This window comes from Argopecten irradians, chromosome 3 (assembly GCF_041381155.1).
Source record: "Argopecten irradians isolate NY chromosome 3, Ai_NY, whole genome shotgun sequence".
Taxonomy (NCBI): domain Eukaryota; kingdom Metazoa; phylum Mollusca; class Bivalvia; order Pectinida; family Pectinidae; genus Argopecten; species Argopecten irradians.
In genome coordinates, this window is record NC_091136.1 from 24,580,049 (window position 1) to 24,603,255 (window position 23,207).

General features: G+C 34.3%; 1 protein-coding gene across 2 annotated transcripts; it reads right to left on the reverse strand.

The window, feature by feature from the left end:
- Positions 1-4,107: 4,107 nt before the first annotated feature.
- Positions 4,108-23,172, reverse strand: LOC138317958 (protein O-mannosyl-transferase TMEM260-like). Of its 2 annotated transcripts, none has more exons than XM_069259941.1 (20): positions 23,037-23,172; positions 22,610-22,756; positions 19,303-19,412; positions 18,924-18,955; positions 18,348-18,499; positions 16,957-17,131; positions 16,451-16,564; positions 15,801-15,980; positions 15,431-15,471; positions 14,875-14,958; positions 13,659-13,776; positions 13,148-13,221; positions 12,284-12,368; positions 11,646-11,776; positions 10,626-10,680; positions 10,326-10,477; positions 9,527-9,706; positions 9,098-9,151; positions 8,608-8,695; positions 4,108-6,142 (listed from the first exon to the last, which is right to left on the reverse strand). In XM_069259941.1, the coding sequence occupies exons 2-20, from the start codon at positions 22,711-22,713 to the stop codon at positions 5,912-5,914; spliced, it is 2,160 nt and encodes a 719-aa protein (XP_069116042.1). In that variant the 5' UTR covers positions 22,714-22,756; positions 23,037-23,172; the 3' UTR covers positions 4,108-5,911. The 2 variants fall into 2 exon arrangements, with proteins under 2 accessions (XP_069116042.1, XP_069116043.1); XM_069259942.1 differs by lacking the exon at positions 23,037-23,172 and adding an exon at positions 22,975-23,002.
- Positions 23,173-23,207: the final 35 nt, after the last annotated feature.

Genomic DNA, 23,207 nt, shown 5'->3' on the forward strand with positions numbered 1-23,207 from the left:
TATTTATATGCTATCAGTACAAGAAAAATAAAAAACTATTTCATCAATTGTTATTATGGCTTGATTGTTCTTTTTGAAAATTAATATGAAGGATAAGACTTTTTTGTATGTGGATATGAATATTTTATCAGAGTTATTAAATATACTTGCAACCCATACTTGACTTTATTAGGTCATCTGATCAGTAATCAGAAGGGTCAGGATGACCTATAGTCATTGGTGTATAGCTAAGAGGCCTAGAGACCTGATATTGGACTTGTAGCATGTTATAATAAATGACCTTGACCTTCATTCAAGGTAAAATTAATCATATATATAAGAAACTGAACTTCTTCTGTTAAAGAATTCATTTTAATGCCTTAATATAGTTTGCCACGACTATATTCTTTGAGGTGTTGTATTGTGCCAATAGTCAGATGGTCGATAAGACCCATGGGCCTCTTGTTATTGCAATTTCCTCTATTCTGCAAAAATATTTCAAGAAAAATTTAGAATTATAAATTACTGATGTTTTATTCTGTAAGAAAACCATGATTGGAAATGAATTCTTAATGTTTACAATCTGATTAAAGCCAGCTCTTAATATGCTAACGAAAGTGTATTATAGAGCTGATTTTCATCTAAGTGTATTGTATGAAAATGGCAAGCTTGGGTTGACAATGTTTAGGTCAATTGACCTTTTTAGGTCACCTGAGACGAAGTCTCAAGTGACCTATTCTAATCGCCTTTTGTCCGTCGTCGTCCGTCGTCCGTCGTGCGTCGTATGTCCGTAAACAATTTACATTTTCGACTTCTTCTCAAAAACCACTGAAGCAAATTCAATGAAAATTTTGCACAAACCTTCTAAGGCATAAGGCCAATCAAAATTGTGAATTATATGGTCCCCAACCCCCAGGGGGCTGTGGGAGGGCAAAAAGGGGTAAAATTGAGTAAAATTTCAAAAAATCTTCTTCTCTACTCACAGATGTGGTAGAATCAAATACTCTTCGTAGATAGAAAAGTCTTAAGGTCCTTTACAAAAATTGTGGAATTATATGACCCTGGGGTCTCTAGTTTCCGCCTGGGGAGGGGGTCTAAGTTTACTATACTTTATTATTGAGAAAACACTTTTTTGCGCATTATTTGGTCATTTGTAATTAGGAAATGAGTCAAATGTTGTCGAGCTTAGTCATAATGTAGCAGTATGAGATGGCCATTTGATCCTATTAACACAAATTTTCTATGACTGACCCCCAGGGGCCTTAGGGGTGGGGTCAAAAGGGGTGCAAATAGGCTAAAAACTTCATAAATCTTCTTCTGAAAATTCTGGAAATGGTTAGAATCAAATACTTTTCATAAATGGAAAGGTCTTAAGGTCCTTTACAAAATTGTGAATTATATGACCCTGGGGTCTCACGTTTTCCCCCTGGGGAGGGGGTTAAGTTTTTTACTATAGTTTAGTATAGGGGGAAAACACATTTATGAGCATTTTTTGCTAAATTTTCTTTGGAAACGAGTCAAAACTTGGTTTAGAATTATTAGCCTGAGATAGCATTTTAATATCATATCCACATTGGTTCTGGCCGACCCCTGGGGGGCAGAGGGGCGGGGCTATAAAAAAGGGTCAAATAGGCTAAAACTTCTAAAAAATCTTCTTCTGAAATTCTGGAAAATGGTAGAAACAAAAACTTTTCAGTAATAGAAAGGTTTAAGGTCCTTTACAAAAATTGTGAATTATATGACCTTGGGGTCTCACATTTCCCCTGGGGAGGGGGTCAAGTTTACTATAGTTTATGTAGGGAAAAACACATTTATGAGCATTTTTTTTGCTCAATTTTCATTTGAAACGAGGTCAAACTTGGTATAGAATTATTAGCCTGAGATAGCATTTTAATATCATATCCATATTGGTCCAGGCCGACCCCCTGGGGGCAGAGGGGCGGGGCCAAAAAGGTCAAATAGGCTAAAACTTCAAAAATATTCTTTTAAAATTCTGGAAATGGTATAATTCAAATACACTTTATAGATAAAAAGGTCTTAAAGTTTGTTTATAAAATTGTAAATTATATGACCCTGGGATCTCCTGTTTTCCCCTTGGGGAGGGGGTCAAGTTTACTGTAGTTTATATAGGAAAAACACATTAATGAGCATTTTTTGCTGAATTTTCATAGGAAATGAGTCAAACTTGGTTAGAATTATTAGCCTGAGATAGCAATTTTAATATATCTACATTGGTCCTGGCCAACCCCCTGGGGTAGAGGGGCGGGGCAAAAAAAGGGTCAAATAGGCTAAAACTTCAAAAAATCTTCTAAAATTCTGGATATAGTAGAATCAAATAATTATAGATGGAAAGGTCTTCAGGTGTTTTATAAAAACTGTGAATTATATGACCTTGGGGGTCTTACGTTACCCCCTGGGGGAGGGGTCAAGTTTTACTTTAGTTTATATAGGAAAAACATATTTGTGAACATTATTTGCCCAATTTTCGTAGGAAATTAGTCAAACTTGATTAGAATTATTAGCTAAGATATAGCATTTTAACATCCATATCCGTCCTCGATGACCCCCTGGGGGACCAGAGGGGCAGGACCAAACAGGGTCAAATGGATTCAAATTTTAAAAAAATACCTCTAAGTTCACAGGTTTGATGGAAGCAAATACTCTTCATAGTCTAAAAAGGTCAAATTTATAGAGCATGTAGTGTTTTTATGTCTTTCAATTGTTTTATTATTTGTTTCATTATATATTCTAACTCAGGTGACCGTTAAGGCCCATGGGCCTCTTGTAATAGATTTGCTGAGTATGACTTGTTATCTGTCCAACATTGTAAACAATTTACATTTTCATCTTCTCTATATAGACGTGACAAATATACTTGATATCAGGCCTGAATCATGCAGGTATATTGAATTTGGAACTTTTAATCTTAGAAACCTTAAAGCCAGACTATATCGGGCATAGAGGCCTTGCTTAAGACTACAGTCTAATTTATAAAGACCACCCATGGGACAAAGGAGAAGTGTTCATCTCATGGTGGTCTTTAGGCCAAACAAAAAAAATATGTCTGTTTAGGGTTACATTGGCGCAAAAAAAATAGGGTCGGTAGGTTGGAAGGTTTTTTTTTAGTGTCTTTCACTCTGAAATAATGGCCAAACCAAGTCTGCGATCAAAAACCTGACTTTTAATTAATTTTTTTCCTAGAAAAGTGGGGGGGGGGTGGATTTAGGGTCGGGGGTTACCCTAAACAGACATTATTTTTTTTTTTTTGCCTTATACACATGTCAAACTGAGTTATAAATGACCATTTGGGACCCTTAAGTGGTGGTTTTCACACAGATGTGGTCATTTAGACAGAATTGACTGAATTTGCCATTTTACTATGAACTTGAATGAAGGTCAAGGTTGACGTCATCCAGTCCTTCATCAATACAAAGTAGATCTACATGACAAGACTACAAATGATTTATGTATCAGGTCTCTGAGCCTTTTATAATGAAACATCATTGACTTAAACTCTATAACCTTGAAAACTGAATATTTTAAAGTATTTTGTCCATTAATCTTTCCCATTTAAGCTAGCTATATATAGATTATTGGTAGTTGTTTGGGTAACTCAAAATCCATGTTTTGCTATGGTCACATCATATTAAGGTTAATGAGGCTTTATTATAGTTTAAATTATAGTTTAAAGGAGATAGTTGACAACAGACACTGCACTATGGCATAAAAAATTTCCCTTTCATCAAATGTACTTTTCATTTAGTTTTATGTGCCATAATTTTCATACTTACAAATCAAGAAGAGCTTTTGTCATGTGATTCATCACTAAAAATTACCCACATGTTGAGAATTACAACACCTACTTAGGTTTTACTTTTAATTACAAAGGCATATTTAAGAACCTAAAATTAACTTTGGCAGAATTGCTTAAAATAATGAAGTTCATTAGTTGTGCAGTAAAATGAGTACAAATAGTTAAACTAAGAATCCAATACCTCATTTCACTACAGCAGGTTAAAATGTCCAAACAGTTAAGTCAAATACGACTGTGTAACCTTGCATTATGTTGTACCTAGGGCATCCAATACGTCCGCTTTGAAATAAAAACAAAAACACAAACAACCTTCACACAGTCAATCATTTTATATAAAAAAATATAAATATATATACATCTATGGCACACTGCTTATAATAGGCCATTGTTTCTATCCAATACAACTATCAACATTTACAGCATGGTCTATTCAACATCATTTATCTAAAAGTAAAATCTTTCATACTGTACTTACATCTTAAGGTAGCTCCATACTTTTGGAAAAACCCATGTCATTTTTTTCTAACAGGTCTTATTTTCTTGCATTTTTCATGTAGATTTCAAATCTGTAAAGATAAATGGGTGTTCTCGAACTACTTTTTGAGATATTTGAGCTTGAAATATACCATCCATGCAAATTTGCTGACCAAAAATAGAAAAATTCATAAAATTATGTTTTCTGTAATATGAGGGTGAATGTAGTCTCGATCCTGTTGAGTTTTGTCCTAAATTTCTTATGATAGAACAATATACAAAACTATTTTATTTTTACAAATGCTAACTAATTTTTGTTATTTCCCAGGATCGTTTCTATACGTAATTACCATGTTTTGCCATATTTTCGCCCGTAAAATATCAATGAATAGGATAAAAAGGAAATGAAAACCCATGTCAATTTCACAATATTTGTATATGATATGCCCAAGGTAATATGTTTTTTAAATATCATATAACAACATGGGGTCCTCGATCAAAATTTCACAATTTTGTAAGCTTGAAGTTTGTAACTCGCAACCCTACCCCCATTTCATCAAGTGCTAAGATCGGTTATATTTGACTATTTTTTGAAAATCATGCCTCAAAAAAAACATTCCACATCAGTTCATACGTTTTTGTGATATTATATCTGGTTTATGTCTGTTTGTTTTTATGATTTTCTCCAAATTGTGTGTTTAAAGGAAATCCGTATGCGATTTTTTTAGAATTCCGGAATTTCCGTCCGGCAGGGTCCTGTCTTATGATTTATAGCGACGAACGGCACTTCCGGTGTTTAAAAATCCATTCCCATTTACGACAGGGACCGCAAAAACCTCAGAGATAGCATATAATTTTCACTTCACTGCTTTTATTTGATTTATTTAATGATTTTAAACATTCAATATTATATGTAGACAATTTTCACCTATTGAAAAAATATCCAAGTGTGATGTCGTGGCGTATCGGAAACCATTCTGGAATTCAAAACAACCTCTGCAACTTCTGGTATAGCGTCATATGAATTGGCGCGATTTTCAAAAGTATGGACCTACCTTAATAAGCATGTTCCCATAAAAATCTATAAAGCGTGTTAAATAACATATATTACATCTTTTTATCACATATTGTCTGTGGTGTAAAATGTTTTGAGAACTTCACAGAAATCTATTGACAAGATCATTATAGTTTATAATCCCTTTCTCTATCGCAACAATATAACATCACACAAGACAAAATAACAAATACATTCAACTGGACAATAAATGGGGTAAAAAGCCCGTAAATGAGACGGACGAGGGTTTTCTAATCAGAAGAGAAAACTACATATACAGGGGTTCACACCAGTGACTCTCAAATCTGTAGATAGATGTCCTCTGTACTTATCATACAACATAAACATTAGTAGAAACACAACTGGTATTATAAATTATCATTGTATGAATGTATACCAAAAATAATCAAAAGCTCAAAAAACAAAAATATTTATAAAACCTTTATAGTAACAAAAATTAATCACAAACAATATATAAAGATGAATCTAGACAATTATAGATAATATGTTTGGTAAACATGGATGTGTCTTTGTTTAAAAAAATATAAACAAAGCATTATTATGCATTAGAAATTATAAACATATCGTTGTCAAGACTGCAGCCTCTGTTTAAATGTTTCGATGACTTGAAGGATCGGTTTTTTGTCTGGGTCATTTGGCTCACGTTTTAGGAACTTCTCGAAGTGCTGGACAACATTTCGTGTTAACTCCTGTTTATCATAGTTACTTGGTATATGTAGCATTTTCTCACAGGCTAAGGCGTAGTTTTTGTGCCAGTAAGCTGGATACCCTGGGTTGGTCTCTATTGCATGTGTGTATAGCTGTTAAACCAAAATTTACATACAATATATATACTTACATATATGCAACTTATATATACATTTTTTCAGGTTTTTAGCTCTGACATATTATTCCATTCCAGCTGGCAAAGGAAAATTAAAAAAATAGATAGCATTTTCCCTTTTTCATATTTTCCCATTTTCCAGAGAATAATATTGTGAAGTAATATAGTATAACTAATAAAACATTTACTTTTTAATACCACTTAGAAACCACAATGCATCATACAAATCATTTGTCTTCTTGAACCTAGAACGGGTCAAGTGATCCTGGAATGTGTCAAGTGATCCTAGAATGGGTCAAATGATCATAGAATGTGTCGAGTGATCATAGAATGTGAAAAGTGATCATAGAATGTGTGAAGTGATCATAGGATGTGAAAAGTGATCATAGAATGTGTAAAGTGATCATAGAATGTGTAAAGTGATCATAGAATGTGTGAAGTGATCATAGGATGGGTCAAGTGACCTACATGTAGAATGTATTGAGTGACCTAGAATGTGTCAAGTGACCTAGAATGTGTCGAGTGACCTAGAATGTGTCAAGTGACCTAGAACGGGTCAAGTGATCTAGAATTTGTCAAGTGATCTAGAATGTGAAAAGTGATCATAGAATGTGTAAAGTGATCATAGAATGTGTAAAGTGATCATAGAATGTGTAAAGTGATCATAGGATGTGTCAAGTGACCTACAAGTAGAATGTGTCAAGTGATCCTGGAATGTGTCAAGTGATCTAGAATGTAAGTGACTAATTGTCAAGTGACCTAGAATGGTCAAGTGATCCTAGAATGTGTAAGTGATCCTAGAATGTGTCAAGTGACTTAGAATGTGTAAGTGACCTAGAATGTGTCAATGACTAGAATGTGTCAAGTGATCATAGAATGTGTTGATGACATAATGGATAGTGACCTAGAATGTGTCAAGTGACCTAGAATGTATCATGTGACCTAGAATGTGTCAAGTGATCATAGAATGTGTTGAGTGACTTATAATGGGTCAAGTGACCTGGAATGTGTCAAGTGACCTAGAATGTATCAAGTGACCTAGAATGTGTCAAGTGACCTAGAATGTGTCGAGTGACCTAGAATGTGTCAAGTGACCTAGAACGGGTCAGGTGATCTAGAATTTGTCGAGTGATCTAGAATGTGTCAAGTGACCTAGAATGTGTCAAGTGACCAAGAATGGTAAAGTTACTTAAAATGTGTCAAGTGATCAAAGAATGTGTCAAGTGACCTAGAATGTGTCGAGTGACCTAGAATGTGTCAAGTGATCATAGAATGTGTCAAGTGACCTAGAATATGTCAAGTGACCTAGAATGTGTCAAGGGACCTAGAATTGGTCGAGTGATCATACAATGTGTCAAGTGATCCTGGAATGTGTCAAATGATTCTAGAATGTGTTGAGTGACTTATAATGGGTAAAGTGACCTATGTCAATTGATCTTGAATGGTCAAGTGACCTAGACCGTCAAGTGACTAGAATGTGTCAAGTGACCTAGAATATGTAGTGACCTAAAATGGTTAAGTGACCTAGAATGGTCAAGTGACCTAGAATGGGTCAAGTGATCATAGAATGGGTCAAGTGATCCTGGGATGTGTCAAGTGATCCTGGGATGTGTCAAGTGATCTTAGAATGTGTCAAGTGACCTAGAATGTGTCAAGTGATCCTAGAACGTGTCAAGTGACCTTGAATGGTCAAGTGATCTAGAATGGGTCAAGTGATCTAGAATGTGTAAAGTGATCATAGAATGTGTAAAGTGATCATAGAATGTGTCAAGTGATCAAGTGTATCCTAGATTGTCAAGTGAAAATGTGATCAAGTGATCTAGAATGGTCAAGTGACTAGAATGTGTCATAAGTGTGATCATAGAATGTGTAAAGTGATCATAGGATGGTAGGTCAAGTGTGATGGTCAAGTGATCTAGAATGGTCAAGTGATAGAATGTGTAAAGTGATCATAGAATGTGTCAAGTGATCCTAGAATGTGTCAAGTGACCTAGAATTGTCAAGTGACCTAGAATGGGTCAAGTGATCCTAGAATGTGTTAAGTGATCCTAAAATGTGTCCATGCAGTGATGTTGAGAATCATAAAAGTGTTACTGATAGAATGCAGCAGAAATTATACACATGTTTATCAAATAAAATTCTGAAATAAGATAAGACATACCGATATATTTCAAAAATTAAAAAACCTTTTTTATATGTTTTCAAGCAGTTCACATTAGAAACACTTTTTTTCAGTATTGACTATAAAAAAGACATTGATCTTAACTGTGTCACTAATATTATAAAACATCTAAGAATTCAATTATGATTAACTTAGAGGACTGCAAATTCCACTAGCGTTTTGCCTGCATAAGACCTATATTTTGTACAGTCACAAAGGAAGGAAAAGTATAAAGATCAAAGATGTCTCCAGACTGATTTTAGTGGTTTTATTCCTCATACCTGGTAGGACATTAGTAGAGCTTGTCTGCTCTCTTGTTCATGGTCTGATGCCTGGGATCTGTCATAGAGGAAGTAGGCCATGCTGATTCTGTGTAAACACAACAAGTTAAACACTTAAACATCAATTTTTATCAATAAATCCTACATCTGCATTGTATGACAAAGTCGAGTGTTCACAGATATATTTCTTAGTGACACACCATTGACGATTCAACTTTCAGCACACATGTTGCTATGTCACATACTTCTAAATTGATGTAAAGCAATCATTTTATAATTTATTACACATAATTTGAAAATTCCTCTAATGCAAATTGCTTCCTTTTGTAACAATGGAACAGATATACATATGTATAGAAAAGACAAACTTAATAAGCATATTTTATGAAATTAACATAATGCATACAATATACACCTGATGAGTTAATAAATTAAACCTCACACAAATTAAAACAATCACAGTATTATAGTTTTTATATATCCTACTCACTTAGCATTCCACATTTCATCAGTTGCCACCCGTTCCCAGGAAGTTTCCGGAAACCTGTAAAGGAGAAATACACTTTTAAAATATAATACCTATAAAATATCATCTCTTTTCAAATCATTAGTTTAACCTAAATAAACATAAATATGTTATTAGGGCCCCATATAAGAGAGGCTTGAGGCCTAGTAATCATTGTTTCTGCTCACAATTGGTTTCCATAGATTTCCTCACAAACCAATAGGCCGATTGTTTTGAAACTGCACTATGGCTAGTGGTACACTTATTGACATGTGCAATATGGGTTTGAATTTCTCTGGAGAATCTAAGATGGGCATCAATGTTTTTATAAATCTTTCAAATTCAATGCAAATGGGTATAAAGGGTTTTTGGGACACTTTATATCCTGTTAAAAGTTAAGAAAACCCAGCTTACCCTCCCGGTGGGTGTGTCCAGTTCTGGGCGATGTTCCTAACTGAGATAATATGTGAGGCAAAGTCTACATGTGTTCCTTTCTTCACAAACTGACTGCACACTCCATAGGGAACTGTTGTATAACCATTCTGCCAGGAGTTCTCATGATCCTGTATTCCAATACATGCAAATATTGGGGCTCTGAAGGAGAGAGAAAGGAATCATAACTACATGTACATACACAGGCAATATTTTTTCACATGAATTTCACATGAAGACCCTTTCAAATGAATTTTGTGTGAAATTTATGTGTTAATTTTCATGTGACATTCATTTTTTGGCCCCAGTTCATGTGAAATTCACGTGAAGAAATATTGTCTGTGAAGTATTAAATAAATTACTGTGAACATAAATCTAAACAATGGAAAGAGAAGCATAAAATACAACTATACAAGGAGTCAAGGTCAGTATTGCCCGGCTGGTTTGTTAAGCCAAGTGATGTTCTGTATACAGGTTCAGTTTTTTTTTTATTTCTTCATTGATTTTAATATTAATATTGGGACCCCACTGCTCCTGCTTTAGGGGGTCAGAGCCAAGCTTTAGACTTTAGCTTTCCCCTTCTACAAGAATATTTTTGGCCAAAGGTAACAATCTAAACAAAACTTAGTAGCAATTTTTTAATTCCTTACTGGGCCCCTCCGTAGGGACCAGAGACAAGATTTGTAAAAGCTATGTTTTTTTATTTACACTTCATAAAGTTCTTATCTTGAACCATATGAGATCTAACTGTTATAGAACACATGCTAAGTTTGATACCCACTTGTCATAGTTCACATCAAGAAACCTCTCAAAGGTGAAAGAAATCCGGCCATCCCTCCTTCGGCCATTGGTCAGATGAAACATATCACCAGGAAAAGTGATTCCGGGCATTGTCCATCCTAGCATGGAAACTGACCAATCGTATGTCAATATCTGTGTTGAAAAGGCCATGAAAGATCTATCAAAAGGGATAACTTCAAAGGGAGATAATTAAAATATTTAGCTTAGCAATTAATCAAGTAATTGAAATCTAGACTCTTAAATTCAGTGGAACAAAGATTAAGCAGTGTCATACCCTTACCTCTTGATCAAATATTTGAATGTCAGGTCTAAGTTTCTCACACAAATGTAAATATCTGTAAGGAAAAATAACATCTGTATAGATATTCAGTCTTATTCAATGTATTCCTAGTCTTCAACAATTGGTAATTTTTATCTTAATAGTATTGGCAATATCATCTTCAGCTAAGTAGCTTAGACATACCAAATAAACAAAACAAATTAAATTACAGCCATTAGTCAAATTCTTCTTACACAAAAAAATCAATAAAAGGGGAAAAGTCCTTGTCTACCGCAGCGTATTAGGGCCACTATAAAATTTTATTTATCTTGTACATGTACGTATAAGTTGTTACCCCTGGTATCATGTGCATACAACTTGATATCTTGTATGTGCAAGATACTAAGTTGTACATACAAGTTAGAATCTTGTACGTAGAAGAAGATAGTATCTTGTACGTACAACTTTAATAATATCTTGTACTTACAACTTAGTATCTTTTACTTACAAGTTAGTATCTTGTACTTACAACTAGTATCTTGTACTTACAACTAGTATCTTGTACTTACAACTTATATCTTGTACTTACAACTTAGTATCTTGTACTTACAACTTAGTATCTTGTACTTACAACTTAGTATCTTGTACTTACAGTTAGTACTTAGTATCTTGTGCGTACAACTTAGTATCTTGTACTTACCACTTAGTATCTTGTACGTACAACTTAGTATCTTGTACTTACCACTTAGTATCTTGTACATAGAAGATAGTATCTTGTACGTACAACTTTAATAATATCATGTACTTACAAGTTAGTATCCTGTATGTACAACTTAACATCTTGTATATACAACTTTATTAGTATCTTGTACAAACAGGAGGGTCAATTTTCCGAGACTCTGACCTGACCTTAATCATATGTCAATTCATAATATCCTAACCCACAGGAATCTGTAAACAAAATACAATGTATAATATTTATTGGTGATGGCCAACTCAGGACCCATATTGACACTCCTCTTTTATGAATGATCTAACTACCTAAAGGTGTTTGAAGGAAGGTCCCCCTTGGTCAATATGATGGCATTTTTAGGCATGGTATTCAGAATGTCCACTCCCATCTCACGGATGACCAAGTTCCCACTCTGGTCACTCAAATTATAATGGCGTTGCTATAGTGATGAAATTAAAAAAAAAAGGTGCTTGAAAACTTAAGTCTACCTACACATTCAATGGCAGTTAAAGGTAAATTAAAAGGATATCATCTAGAAAATATAAGGTTTAGTCAAATATTTTTTTCTTAAATTCTGAGAAATTGAAAGGTGAACAGTGAATCACCTACAACATTGTAAGTCTAATTATGAGTTTTAAAGAAATAAAATTGCAAGCAGGAAGTTTGAAGTAAGCTATATCATTCACAGAATTATTTTTCACTTGTTGCTTTTTCATCAAGTCTCCATGAATATATACACATGCTAAATTAATAAAGACAAAATCAATTTTTGACATGTTTAACCTTTAGATGCATAGTGTGAAAATCATCCTACCACAAATAGTTTGAAACCAGATCACTTAGAGAAAACATCCACGTTTACAGATTACTGTCAGCTCATTAAATCATTTTAGGATTTAGAGGATAAAAAGATAGCTAGAATAATTCATAAATTTGTCTAACTTACCAATTGGAAAACGGACACAAGAATAGCCACAAGTAAATCAGGTCTAGTGTAATTGATGAAAGTCATTTTTATCTGAAGGAAGAAGCTGAAACAACGACATGTTTGCCATCGCAATTAAATTAAAGAAACCGATCATTTCAAATAAAAATCCAAACTGAATGGTTAAATAGAAATATCAAAGCAATAACAATTGAAAATGAGTAAGTGAATTTACTGGACAAGTAAATAGAGGTTACACAACGAGTGGCTGTTGGATATGGAATTTATTCCACACAAGTGAGTTATTTTTTAAAAGTTACAAAAGATACGAGCTTTAGCGAGTGTCTTTTGTAACTTTTAAAAAATAACTTACGAGTGTGGAATAAATTCCATATCCAACAACCACGAGTCATGTGACCTGTTTCTACCACAATTATCTGCTTTTAGCTGATAAAAATAAGACGAGGATAAGTACGCTATCCAATAGCAGTTTTGGCGCCAAGCATCGATCACAGCATAGCATGTCACTCGATTATTGATGACGTTGACAAATGATGACACAACACTAAGAAAGATGTAGTTCGGTCAAAGTTCATCATGTCCGCCAATCAGAATGCGTACAGAGTTTATACCACGTGTTGTATAAACAAATTGTTAATCAACAGCTGCATCGTTTATTTGATACCCTGAGAGTTGAATAACACCGCCTATTGTGGTAGAAAGCATTATATTCCATCCTGGTAGGTAGATTTTAGCACTTTTTAATGCATGTTAATTGGAAAGAAAGTCTATGTACCAGAATTTATGAGATAATGATAAAATTCTGTAAAAGTTTTAACAATGCTACTGGTCAAAACTTAACACACGAGGTCTATATTGACTTACCTCATGATGTCACTGTAAGTCACTGCTGCTATGGTAACGAGAACCATATCACTCTGCATCCAAAACCGTTCCACCTGTCAAACCAGAAAACTTATTCCTGAAAGTATTCACAGGTTTAGTGTCTGTAACATTTCAATAAAATGATGCTTACTGATGACTTTGTGAAACGTGTTCTGTCAACTTGTATTCACTCTTGGTGTCCCATATAAAGGCATTTAAGGGTAGGAGAGGAAACCAGGCAAGTGATCCCTTACTTATTCATACCCAATCAGGTAATTGGACCCCTCTGTAAAAATCATATATGTTACCATAACCATCACACCACCCATCAATATATTTACATATGAACATCGATGTACAAACAAATAAACAGTTGAATTTTCATACAGCCCACGTTATCTGAAAGTATTGAGAAGAAAAATGATAATCTTGTTCAAGGAGTCAGTTATAGCATAATACTGGACCTTAGCGAATGCCAACATTTACAATATGTGTTAGTAAAGATACCTACCACACCCAGATAGAGAGGATTGTTCAGGTCGAGATTTGCTCTCCATGAGAAGAACAACAGGTAAACTGTCATCATTGTGAAGAAAACAGTAAGGGATCTCTCTGTTGTCCTTAGGTGCCTAAAATTCAAATCAATACATCCTCATGTACAACTTAATTAATTTGTAGCAACTCAACTTTACATCTTTCGAACCTTTTTAGTGCTTTAAACTTTATACAGTCACCAATGTCACCCAGATGTACTTGTGTCTCATACTACATTTGTGATTGTAAAAAAACTAGCGCAAGCGGAAGAAAAATAAATAGAATGGTGCCCAAACGGGCGCCATGGATATTTATCTTTCTGACGGATGGGATTCATATCTACTGTATGTCCAATCTGGTTGAAGTTGATTACTTATATTTCCATTACGATAATTTAAATTGAAAACTATACATGTTTTTCTTTTTAAATCCCCACTTGCATTAGTGTTGATGTCATCAAGTTCAATAAACGAAACAACCATAGCATTAATTTCCGAATATAGTTTAACACAAAACGGTTTGAAACAAGCGAAAAGATGAAAATTATGCAATATTTTTCAATACATGCTATTTTGTTTTTCATGCTAAAATATTTGACCGTTATGTATAGGCGTAATCATACATTGTAGACATTGTCAGTGGCGCGACAGAAAAGTTAAATATTCATACATTTGGCCAGATGGGAGTTCATAGCCTGATATTGCCCATCTAGTTTAACATAGATTAAACATGAAACTGAAAGTAGAATGGAAATATACAAAAATAAAGTTTGTTTACTTGATTCTGATTTTTACAAAATACTGTTGGAGGTAGGGATTTTTATGCTTACCTATTCTTAGCATAACATCATTTTTTCTCAGAAAATGATATAATTTTCATACAATTAATATCTACCCTAAAAACAAGCAAAGACAGAATGTCATTAATGATAGTCTCTGTAAAAGGTTTTTTCAGTAATCTTTTATTCTACAATAACAAGTTCTAGGTTACTTATCCAATTTTCTTCTACAACAATTTATTTTTATAAATAAAAGAAATGCAAAAAAAAACAAAAACAAAAAAAAAACACACATTTTTTTCTAAATTGAATTGTCCAGAAAATGATTAATATTTGTGTAGTTTAAATATTTTGAATACTTGGGTATATTGTTAACTATGCAAGGTTGATTATAAATGCGAAATATAACTGTTACCTGTTGACAATTACAGCCAGTCCGAGGAGAAACAGCACACAGATGACCACAGTAAAGTCACTTAGGATGTGGTCAAGGTAGGCTCTGGTCAAGTAGAACAAACAAGTACTGTGAGCAAAATATTGTAAGTCAATCTTCATATACGAACAGAAATACCAGTAATACATAAATCATACTCCTGTCTCAAAAAGAAATTCTGACAGGATGGGGATGCCCTCTTGACACCCTTCCCCTTCCCTAGGGGCTGCAGTGGCCAGAGTGGTTAAGATGTCCAAAAATGTTTCCATAATCAACCCCTCCACCTCTGGGTAACAAGTTCAAATCCTATGTGGGCCAGTTGCCAGGTACTGACAGCTGGTCTGTGTTTTTTTTTTCTCTGGGTACTCTGGCTTCCATTTATCATCTAACCTAGCAGATCCTTAAATGACCTTGGCTGTTAATGACCAAAACCAAATCCCCACTCCTTTCTATTTCATAGTGAGGTCATTACACAACACAGCTGAAAAATTTCTGCTTGAATCTTTTTTAAATTCTATTTTTTTACAGTTTGACTTACCGTAGACCAAACATCAATCCTTGTCCTGTTTCTCCCTTACCCTATCAACAGGAAGATAGAATTTAAAATCATATCAATTTCAATCTCCAAGATATCATTATCACAAAACTGCTTTAATTTTAAAGGCAAAGTATTTTTGTTGACACACCAGGGTATACATTTTCAGTTGAATTTAAATTCTTAAAATATATTTTCTTTTCACTTTTTATAATACATGATAATGTATACACTGTAATACAATTTACAATTACTTATAAATACATGTAGCATATATACATACATATATATATTTCTCATGACCTGTATGAAACTAAACAGTTGATTAAAATTGAAAAAGGTAAATAGTTCTTGATTTTTTTCATCAGCTTACCAGGTCAAATGTGCCATACTCCCTCCTCAGTAAATGAGTGAGTAACCCAGAAAATGACCGCTGGTCACCCCAGGTCCATCTTGACCTTAAGAACCAGCTTGACAGAGGTAGGTAGAAATAGGGCAAAAGTCCAGTCAAAAAGGACAAGCCGATCTTCACTAATACACTGAATGACAGAATCTAAAATAAACGAAAATAAAACCATTCATTTCTAAGGTCTTGAATTTCATAGATAATTTAATCAACATACTGGTATCATATTTGTTATGACTATCCTTCTCACACATTAAATCATCCCTTCATTACCCCAAGATAAGGAAATTGTAGTTTTATTTTGGTATATACAGAATGTACACATGAATATTGAAATAAAATGTTATTCAATGATGCAGGAATAGACAGGTATCCAGATTAAACAATGGCTGGTTTGGACAAGTTATATGTAATATTTTAAAACAAATATCCCTTTTTTGTTATCAGTAATCTACATCTAAACATATTTCATTAGTCATGATAACTGTAGATACTAAATATGTAACTTGACCTACTGTAACTACCACCATTTCCATCTTTTCACACATTGCTAGAGCACTGCATGAAAGCAAAAAAAAAAACAACTAAATGTTACCTGTTTACATTAAAACCTTTACCTTGTTTTTGTGGAGAGTATAAAGGACCCAGATAGCCAGACAAAACACATACACAACCATTGTATGCTGGTTACACAAGGAAAGACCACATACAAACGATCCAACAAAGGACATCTGAAAACAAGTACATGTACAACAGTAATAACATGATTACGTAAAATCATATTGCTATGATGTGTGTTTTTTTTATTTTGCTATCCTTTTTAAAAAGACATCCAATCTTATATGAAATTCTATAAATTTTCTATTCCAAAATTGTATACTTTTTATCACAAGATATACTTCCTATTTCTAAGCACATTTAAATTACAGATCAAAGTACTATGAGCAATGAGAGTATCTATATATTATACATAGATTGATTATGTGCACAGTATAGCCTTTCTATAAATACCATGGTACAAAGACTTTAAACACTGACTATTTGGACCCCCAAGAAAGTGATCTTATTAAACAGATGTTCTTAAACAGAGGCGGTCTCTAGGCAGATTCTATGTATACAATACCTTGATTTGTGACTGATTTTCAGCATCCTCAAACTTTAATGCCACGAACATGAGCAGAGCTACGAACAGGTTGTTGAGGGCGAAGACTTCAGCTGTGATGGACCATGCCCAGGTAAGTTTGCACCAACCCCACATACCTACAGCTAGGACAGCGGCTGATGGCCGCCTGGTCAGTCTGAAAATACAATTTCATGTTTTAGCAAGTTTCACATATTGAATTTGGATATCATCAACCAGACTTCTGGTTATTTAATTATTATTCAAATACTTATAGAGGAGAGTATGATTAATTTCATCCAAATGTTTTCCAGCTCATATATTCTATCATCCGCATCTGCCAGATTTTTCTCTAATCTGGTCACTGTCTGTTTCAAATCATCGTTCTGCTCCTCAAGGTCAAAAACACGACCCTCCAGTCTTTCTACAAGTTCTCTGTTTTCCTTCTTAATATCTTCTTTCAGACTTATCATTTGATCTCTCATATCTTCCTTGAGTGCCGTAACCATGTCAAAAATACTGTCAAGTTTTTCATCCGAAGACAAGTGTGATTTCTCTTTTGTGACGTCACTAGATCGTCCGGTAGATGCCACTTTATTACCTCTGCTGCCACCGAAACTCGAACTTCTGGTAGTATGAGACATGATTATGATATCCACAAAGTTAATGTGCACAATTAAACAATACACTTGTCACAGTATAAGCGAGAGTTCATACAATGGTATATACGGTACACAGGTGCACAGGTGAGACTACCTGTTCCTATGTGTGTGGCATATGGCTGATAGTGGACAGTGTCGTGCTCACTGAACCATGGTGAGATCTGGTCTTCTCCAAATGTCTTTTTCCTTTAATGTGTGCAAATACATCAAACTCAACACTGCATATAAGCACTTTAGCACACTATAAGACTTCAAGAATACACAGTACAAAAATCATACCGAAAAGATCGATATATCGGCAATAGGAGGCGATTTTTGACGGAGACCAAATATACCACATCAGCTCAGGTCAGCTAACCTTTGGTTCTGATAGTAATAGAATTTGAAATTTCAAGTAGTAGGCCTATATTGCAGTGTTGAATACTAGATACACTTTTTACAAACTGAGAAACACACTGGTCTGTGCTACCTATCATGGCATTTTGAATTTATAATTTCAGATTCAGAAAGCATGCTTGATCCCTGAATTTTAACATGAACTGATCCAGTCTTGGAAATAGAAGACTTCAGATCTATTTATATGTTGATGAGATATACCCAACATCTTCTACAAAAAGAATGGATTTCACTGCTTAGAAGCAAAACTTAAACAATTAAGAACATACAATTTTCATTCAGATTCAAACTTAAAAAGTAATTAAATTAAAGTCAGAATATAAAAGAACTGTGTACCTTAGAACAGTGAGCGCTAGAAAGACTATAGCCATCCCACCAAACATAGAGGTTTGTAGATTGACTTTCCATGCAACACTTTCACCTGGTACAAGTTTTATAGCCAACCAGGCAAGCATGGTAAATACAGGATAGCCGGGAGGATGGGCAACCTGTATAGACAAAATTAATAAGCACATTGTATATTTAAACATACTAGTCTTACGACCTACTCTTTCCAAACCAAGACAGCAGAGAACCCATCAACATATGGTTTTAATGTGATTAAATACAAAATGGTAAAAGCTGTAGGATTTCTATCCCAAGAAGTAAAATTATCACTTTCTAAATACATTGCAGTGTAACACCATATGATTTGACAGCACAGCTTATTGCACTTGCCTTTAAACCAGATAAAAACTGAAAAGTTACTGGTTCAAGACTCATCAGTTTATCATAATCATTATCATATATCATCTGACATCTTCATATCATTTGTACCACTTGGAGCTCTATGTAATTTGACAGGCTGTTTATGATAATTAATAATTTCAGTGAAAAAATTCTTAAGTCCTATGTTCCAGAAATCATACCTACCCCAAGTTCTTGTGCAGCTGCAATTAGTTCCCCTGTAATTTAAAAAAAAAAGAGTTTGTTTTATTGTTAAAAATCTTTATTCAATATAAATCTACTATATCAGTAATTAATATATTTTATGACTTTTGTGACTGGATGATAGGACTAATCAACAGTTAAATCTTCCTTAACACATGTCCTTTTGGTATATTGAAATTGATGTGTTATATGCAAATTGTTTCCCTTGCAATTTCCTTAAAATTAATTTTACATGATGATTTTTTTAGCATAACAGTTGATAAAATGCTTTGAAGCGTGGGGATTAATATAAAGCTAATTCTCTCTATGAAGAAGGTAGTTGGAGCAGTATTCAGAAAATACTATGATATATAGAATTTACCTGAGTCTCCGCCCGGTAGAGATGGGTATAGAGTGGTGAAATAGACACTGAATGTTACAAGTCCCAGGACCAAACTTAGTTCTGTGTCATATGTATCTCTCATGTCATCCCTGAAGCAGAAATGATTAGGCCACTAACCTTGTGAGGACAGGCCACTAACCTTGTGAGGAGCTTTCAATAAGGAGAAAGACATTGCAAAGAACATTAAGAGTGATCCAAAAACAAAAATACTCTGTATTTAAAGTATATAAGATCAAAGACCAAAACTAGAGCATAAGTTGCCAATGTACTCAATGAAGGAGGAAATTTATCAAAGAATGACCAGGGAAAAGCAGATGCAACTGGCATCATTTTTCACCAGCATGTATACACAAGAGACAGAAAGTGAAATACCATCATTTAGACCTAAACATCTAGAACATTTTTTTTTGTAATTGTTTATTTTTCAAAGCATTTATATATACATGTAGTATAAAACAAAAAGCAATCATTTGTCATCAATCATCATTATCATCATCATTATCATCATCATCATTATCAACATCTTATCTTCATCATCATCATTAACATCATCGGTAGCAATATCTTATCATTTTTATCATCATCATCATTATCAGCATCTTATCATTATCCTCATGAATATCATTATCATTATCTGAGATAATCAGAAATATTACCATCAAAATCATCATCATCCTTATCGTCATATCATCAACCATCATCATCATTATTGCCTGTCATAAACGTACACATACACCGTTATACACACTCTCATACACACCTTAACACACTTTCACTCACACATACACACTGTCTCTCACCTTCATTCACACACAAGTCACACTCAGATACACACGAGCAAACACTTGGAGAAACAAGAAAAAATTTACAAAAAGAAATAAAATACTGTATTTAGAGATACACAGCAAAAGAGGCTTAGAGAGGGGAGGGGAAAGGAGGTAGGGAGATTCAATCATTGTAGTTTTAATATACTCTAGAGGAAGGATATTGTATTGAAATATTTTGACTGGAAATTTATATCTTAATTCGGCACTGAAAGGGTCAATGACAAACTTAAACAACCTGTTAATAGTAATATGGTTATTGTGTAGATATAGATATATGTATAAGTACATGTATAGGCATGTGATGTGTATGTAAATATATATATACCTGGTATATATAATAGATTAATAAATAAAATCAAATTGAAAAATGTGCGTACATTTGAACACCTAGAACATGTCCTAGTAGATGAGCCAATCACAGAAAATGAGATAGTCAACGCGGTAAAAGCAATGGATGGATCCAAATCTTCAGGGCCTGACAATATTCATCCGAGACACAATCAACATACTACTTTTACCTTTACACATACTCTTCAGCTTATCACTAGAAGAAGGCGCACTACCATCTAACCGGAAACAAGTCAACATCACACCAATCTTTAAGAAAGGTGTTTAGCAGAGGTGTTCCAACTATAGACCCATAAGTCTGACATCTGTAATTAACAAACTACTACAAAGGATCATTCATAACAAAGTTGTTAACCATAAGAGGAACAACAACTTATTATCCGACAAACAGTACGGCTTTAGAAAAAAGCGCTCATGTAATTTACAATTATTAGAGATCACTGAAAGTTGGACCGAAACCATCGACAACGGTAATCAGGTGGATGTTGTGTACCTTGACTTTAGCAAAGCTTAACACCGTTCCACATAAAAGGCTGATGGAAAAGGTAAAAGGATATGGCATAGGAGGTAACATCAGGAAATGGATCAATGATTTTCTTCAAGGCATGGACAGAGAGTAGTGATCAACGGCAACAGTTCAAGGTCAATCCATGCATCAAGTGGAGTACCCCGAGGCAGCGTTTCGAGGCACATCTTGTTTCTCATCTATGTATGTTAATGACCTTCCAGAAGAAATCATCAACAACATCAAAATGTTTGCCGATGATGTAAAACTTTTTGGAATTTTTTTTACACCAAACTCCATCGTATCCATGCAGGAAGATCTCAACAAGGTCAACAACTGGACCATTAAGTGGCAAATACCACTTAATAAGGAAAAATGCAAATATATGCAAATTCATTAGGGAAATAATACATCTGACCATCTCTATTCGATCCCAGGAGGCAGCGAGACAACAACCCAAAAATTAAACTTGGGTGTAAACTTTGAAAGTTGAAATTTACAGAGCATGTCAATGTACAGGCGACGGAAGCACACAGAATCATCGGTCTCATTTTTAAAACCTTCATCTGAATCTATATGGACAAGGAGATCTTTCTAAATTTGTACAAATCCCTAGTAAGACCACATCTGGAATACTGTGCTTCAGTCTGGTTTCCACTGTTCAAGAAAGACAGAATAACCCTTCAAAATGTACAAAGCTGCGCCACAAGACTAGTGCTAGAACGAATATATACGTACCCGGCCTATTATACCTTTTGGATGGGTACGAATTGGTCCCTATGTGTCGTAGTGGAGTACTGCCTCCGAAAATCACTCGGGCATAGTTATCTATACTTTTTTGTAGGTTTCCAATTATTTTATGCCTATACATGCATTTACATATTATTTTTGTCCAAAACAAACATAACTACCATTCTTAATATCTACCGTACCGCTCACAAGACGTCAAATTCACAATTTGTGGACATGCCGTATAAATTCCCTTCAGAAAGACCTTAATATGTATTATGTAAAAAAAAAAATGCCCCGATGAAAATTTAATGTTTTATGTGGTTCAGTTTTATTGCCTAGTAGGTAAGCGATATCAAACAAGCACAATAAAAATGCAAACAAACGTTTTATAATGGTTTGCATAATCATTACTTTGCTCCATTAGCAGTAATAGGCACCAATTGTAGCTCTAAAGACGACACCATTTTCTGTCATAAAGTCTTTTGAGCTACAATATTGCAGCTAGACTAGTGCCTGAACTAAAAGATAACTGTGTCATAGACATCTGGAACAAATTATCTCAGCTACAATGCAGGAACCATCTGAGCAGCCATACCTATTACAACCAGTAATTGAAGAAGATACATCAATAGTAGTCTCAGACTAATGGTACAACGTCAACAATGGTGAGTTAATATGAATAATATCATGCAATGAAAAGAACAAAAGTAAATGAGCATACATTCTACTATTTGATATGAACAAACTGAAATATGAATTATAAAGATGAGTTAGGTACGTGTATAGCCAAACGACAAAATTGTTTTTGAGTCCAATTGAGTACTAAAATTATTCTTTGTGTGTGATAAAATAGGTTACATTATATGTAAATTACCTTTTGTCTGTAACAGAAAGCTTATCCTCCTTCTGGCTCTTTCCGTTGAGTCGTCCTTTATTCTGTTTTTGTGATTTGACATTCTTCTGTTTTGGAGTTTTCATTTACCGGGATTATGCTAAGAACGTCGTCAAACCCTTTTCTAGTCTGAAATCAAAAGTCACTTAAAAATAAATAAACGTATAAACAAATTTAAAAGTAAGCTTTTGCATGTACCGTCACCGTGGTGCCACTGATGCGTCTAACTTATGCTGTGATCACTAACAACTACGATTTACAAACAGAGGACCAAAATGCGTTTCACATCTTGATCTGACTGCCATATCGATCTATGTTGGTAAAATAAAAACGATGTACTAGCTTACATAAGTCGTTGTCGCTTAAAACGTTTTGCAAACGTTAAAAGACCGATAACAATAAAATTTACCTGCTGAAACCAAAAGCAAAAGTAGCTCCGTGGCTAACCGGAAGTTTACACTGGACAAATAAAAATAAAACCAACAAGAACACCGGATAAATTTCCTCCACCACGCACCTGCTCAACGGATATTCAACAGTATTGGTAGATATTAATCAAGAAAGATTCAGTTAAAATATG

Coding starts and splice junctions, on each gene's coding strand:
- LOC138317958 (XM_069259941.1), bottom strand. CDS start 22,713: ATGAAAACTCCAAAACAGAAGAATGTCAAATCACAAAAACAGAATAAA. Junction 19,413..22,609: donor CTTTCTGTTACAGACAAAAG/GTAATTTACATA, acceptor TTTCTGCTTCAG/GGATGACATGAGAGATACAT. Junction 18,956..19,302: donor TCTACCGGGCGGAGACTCAG/GTAAATTCTATA, acceptor TTTAAATTACAG/GGGAACTAATTGCAGCTGCA.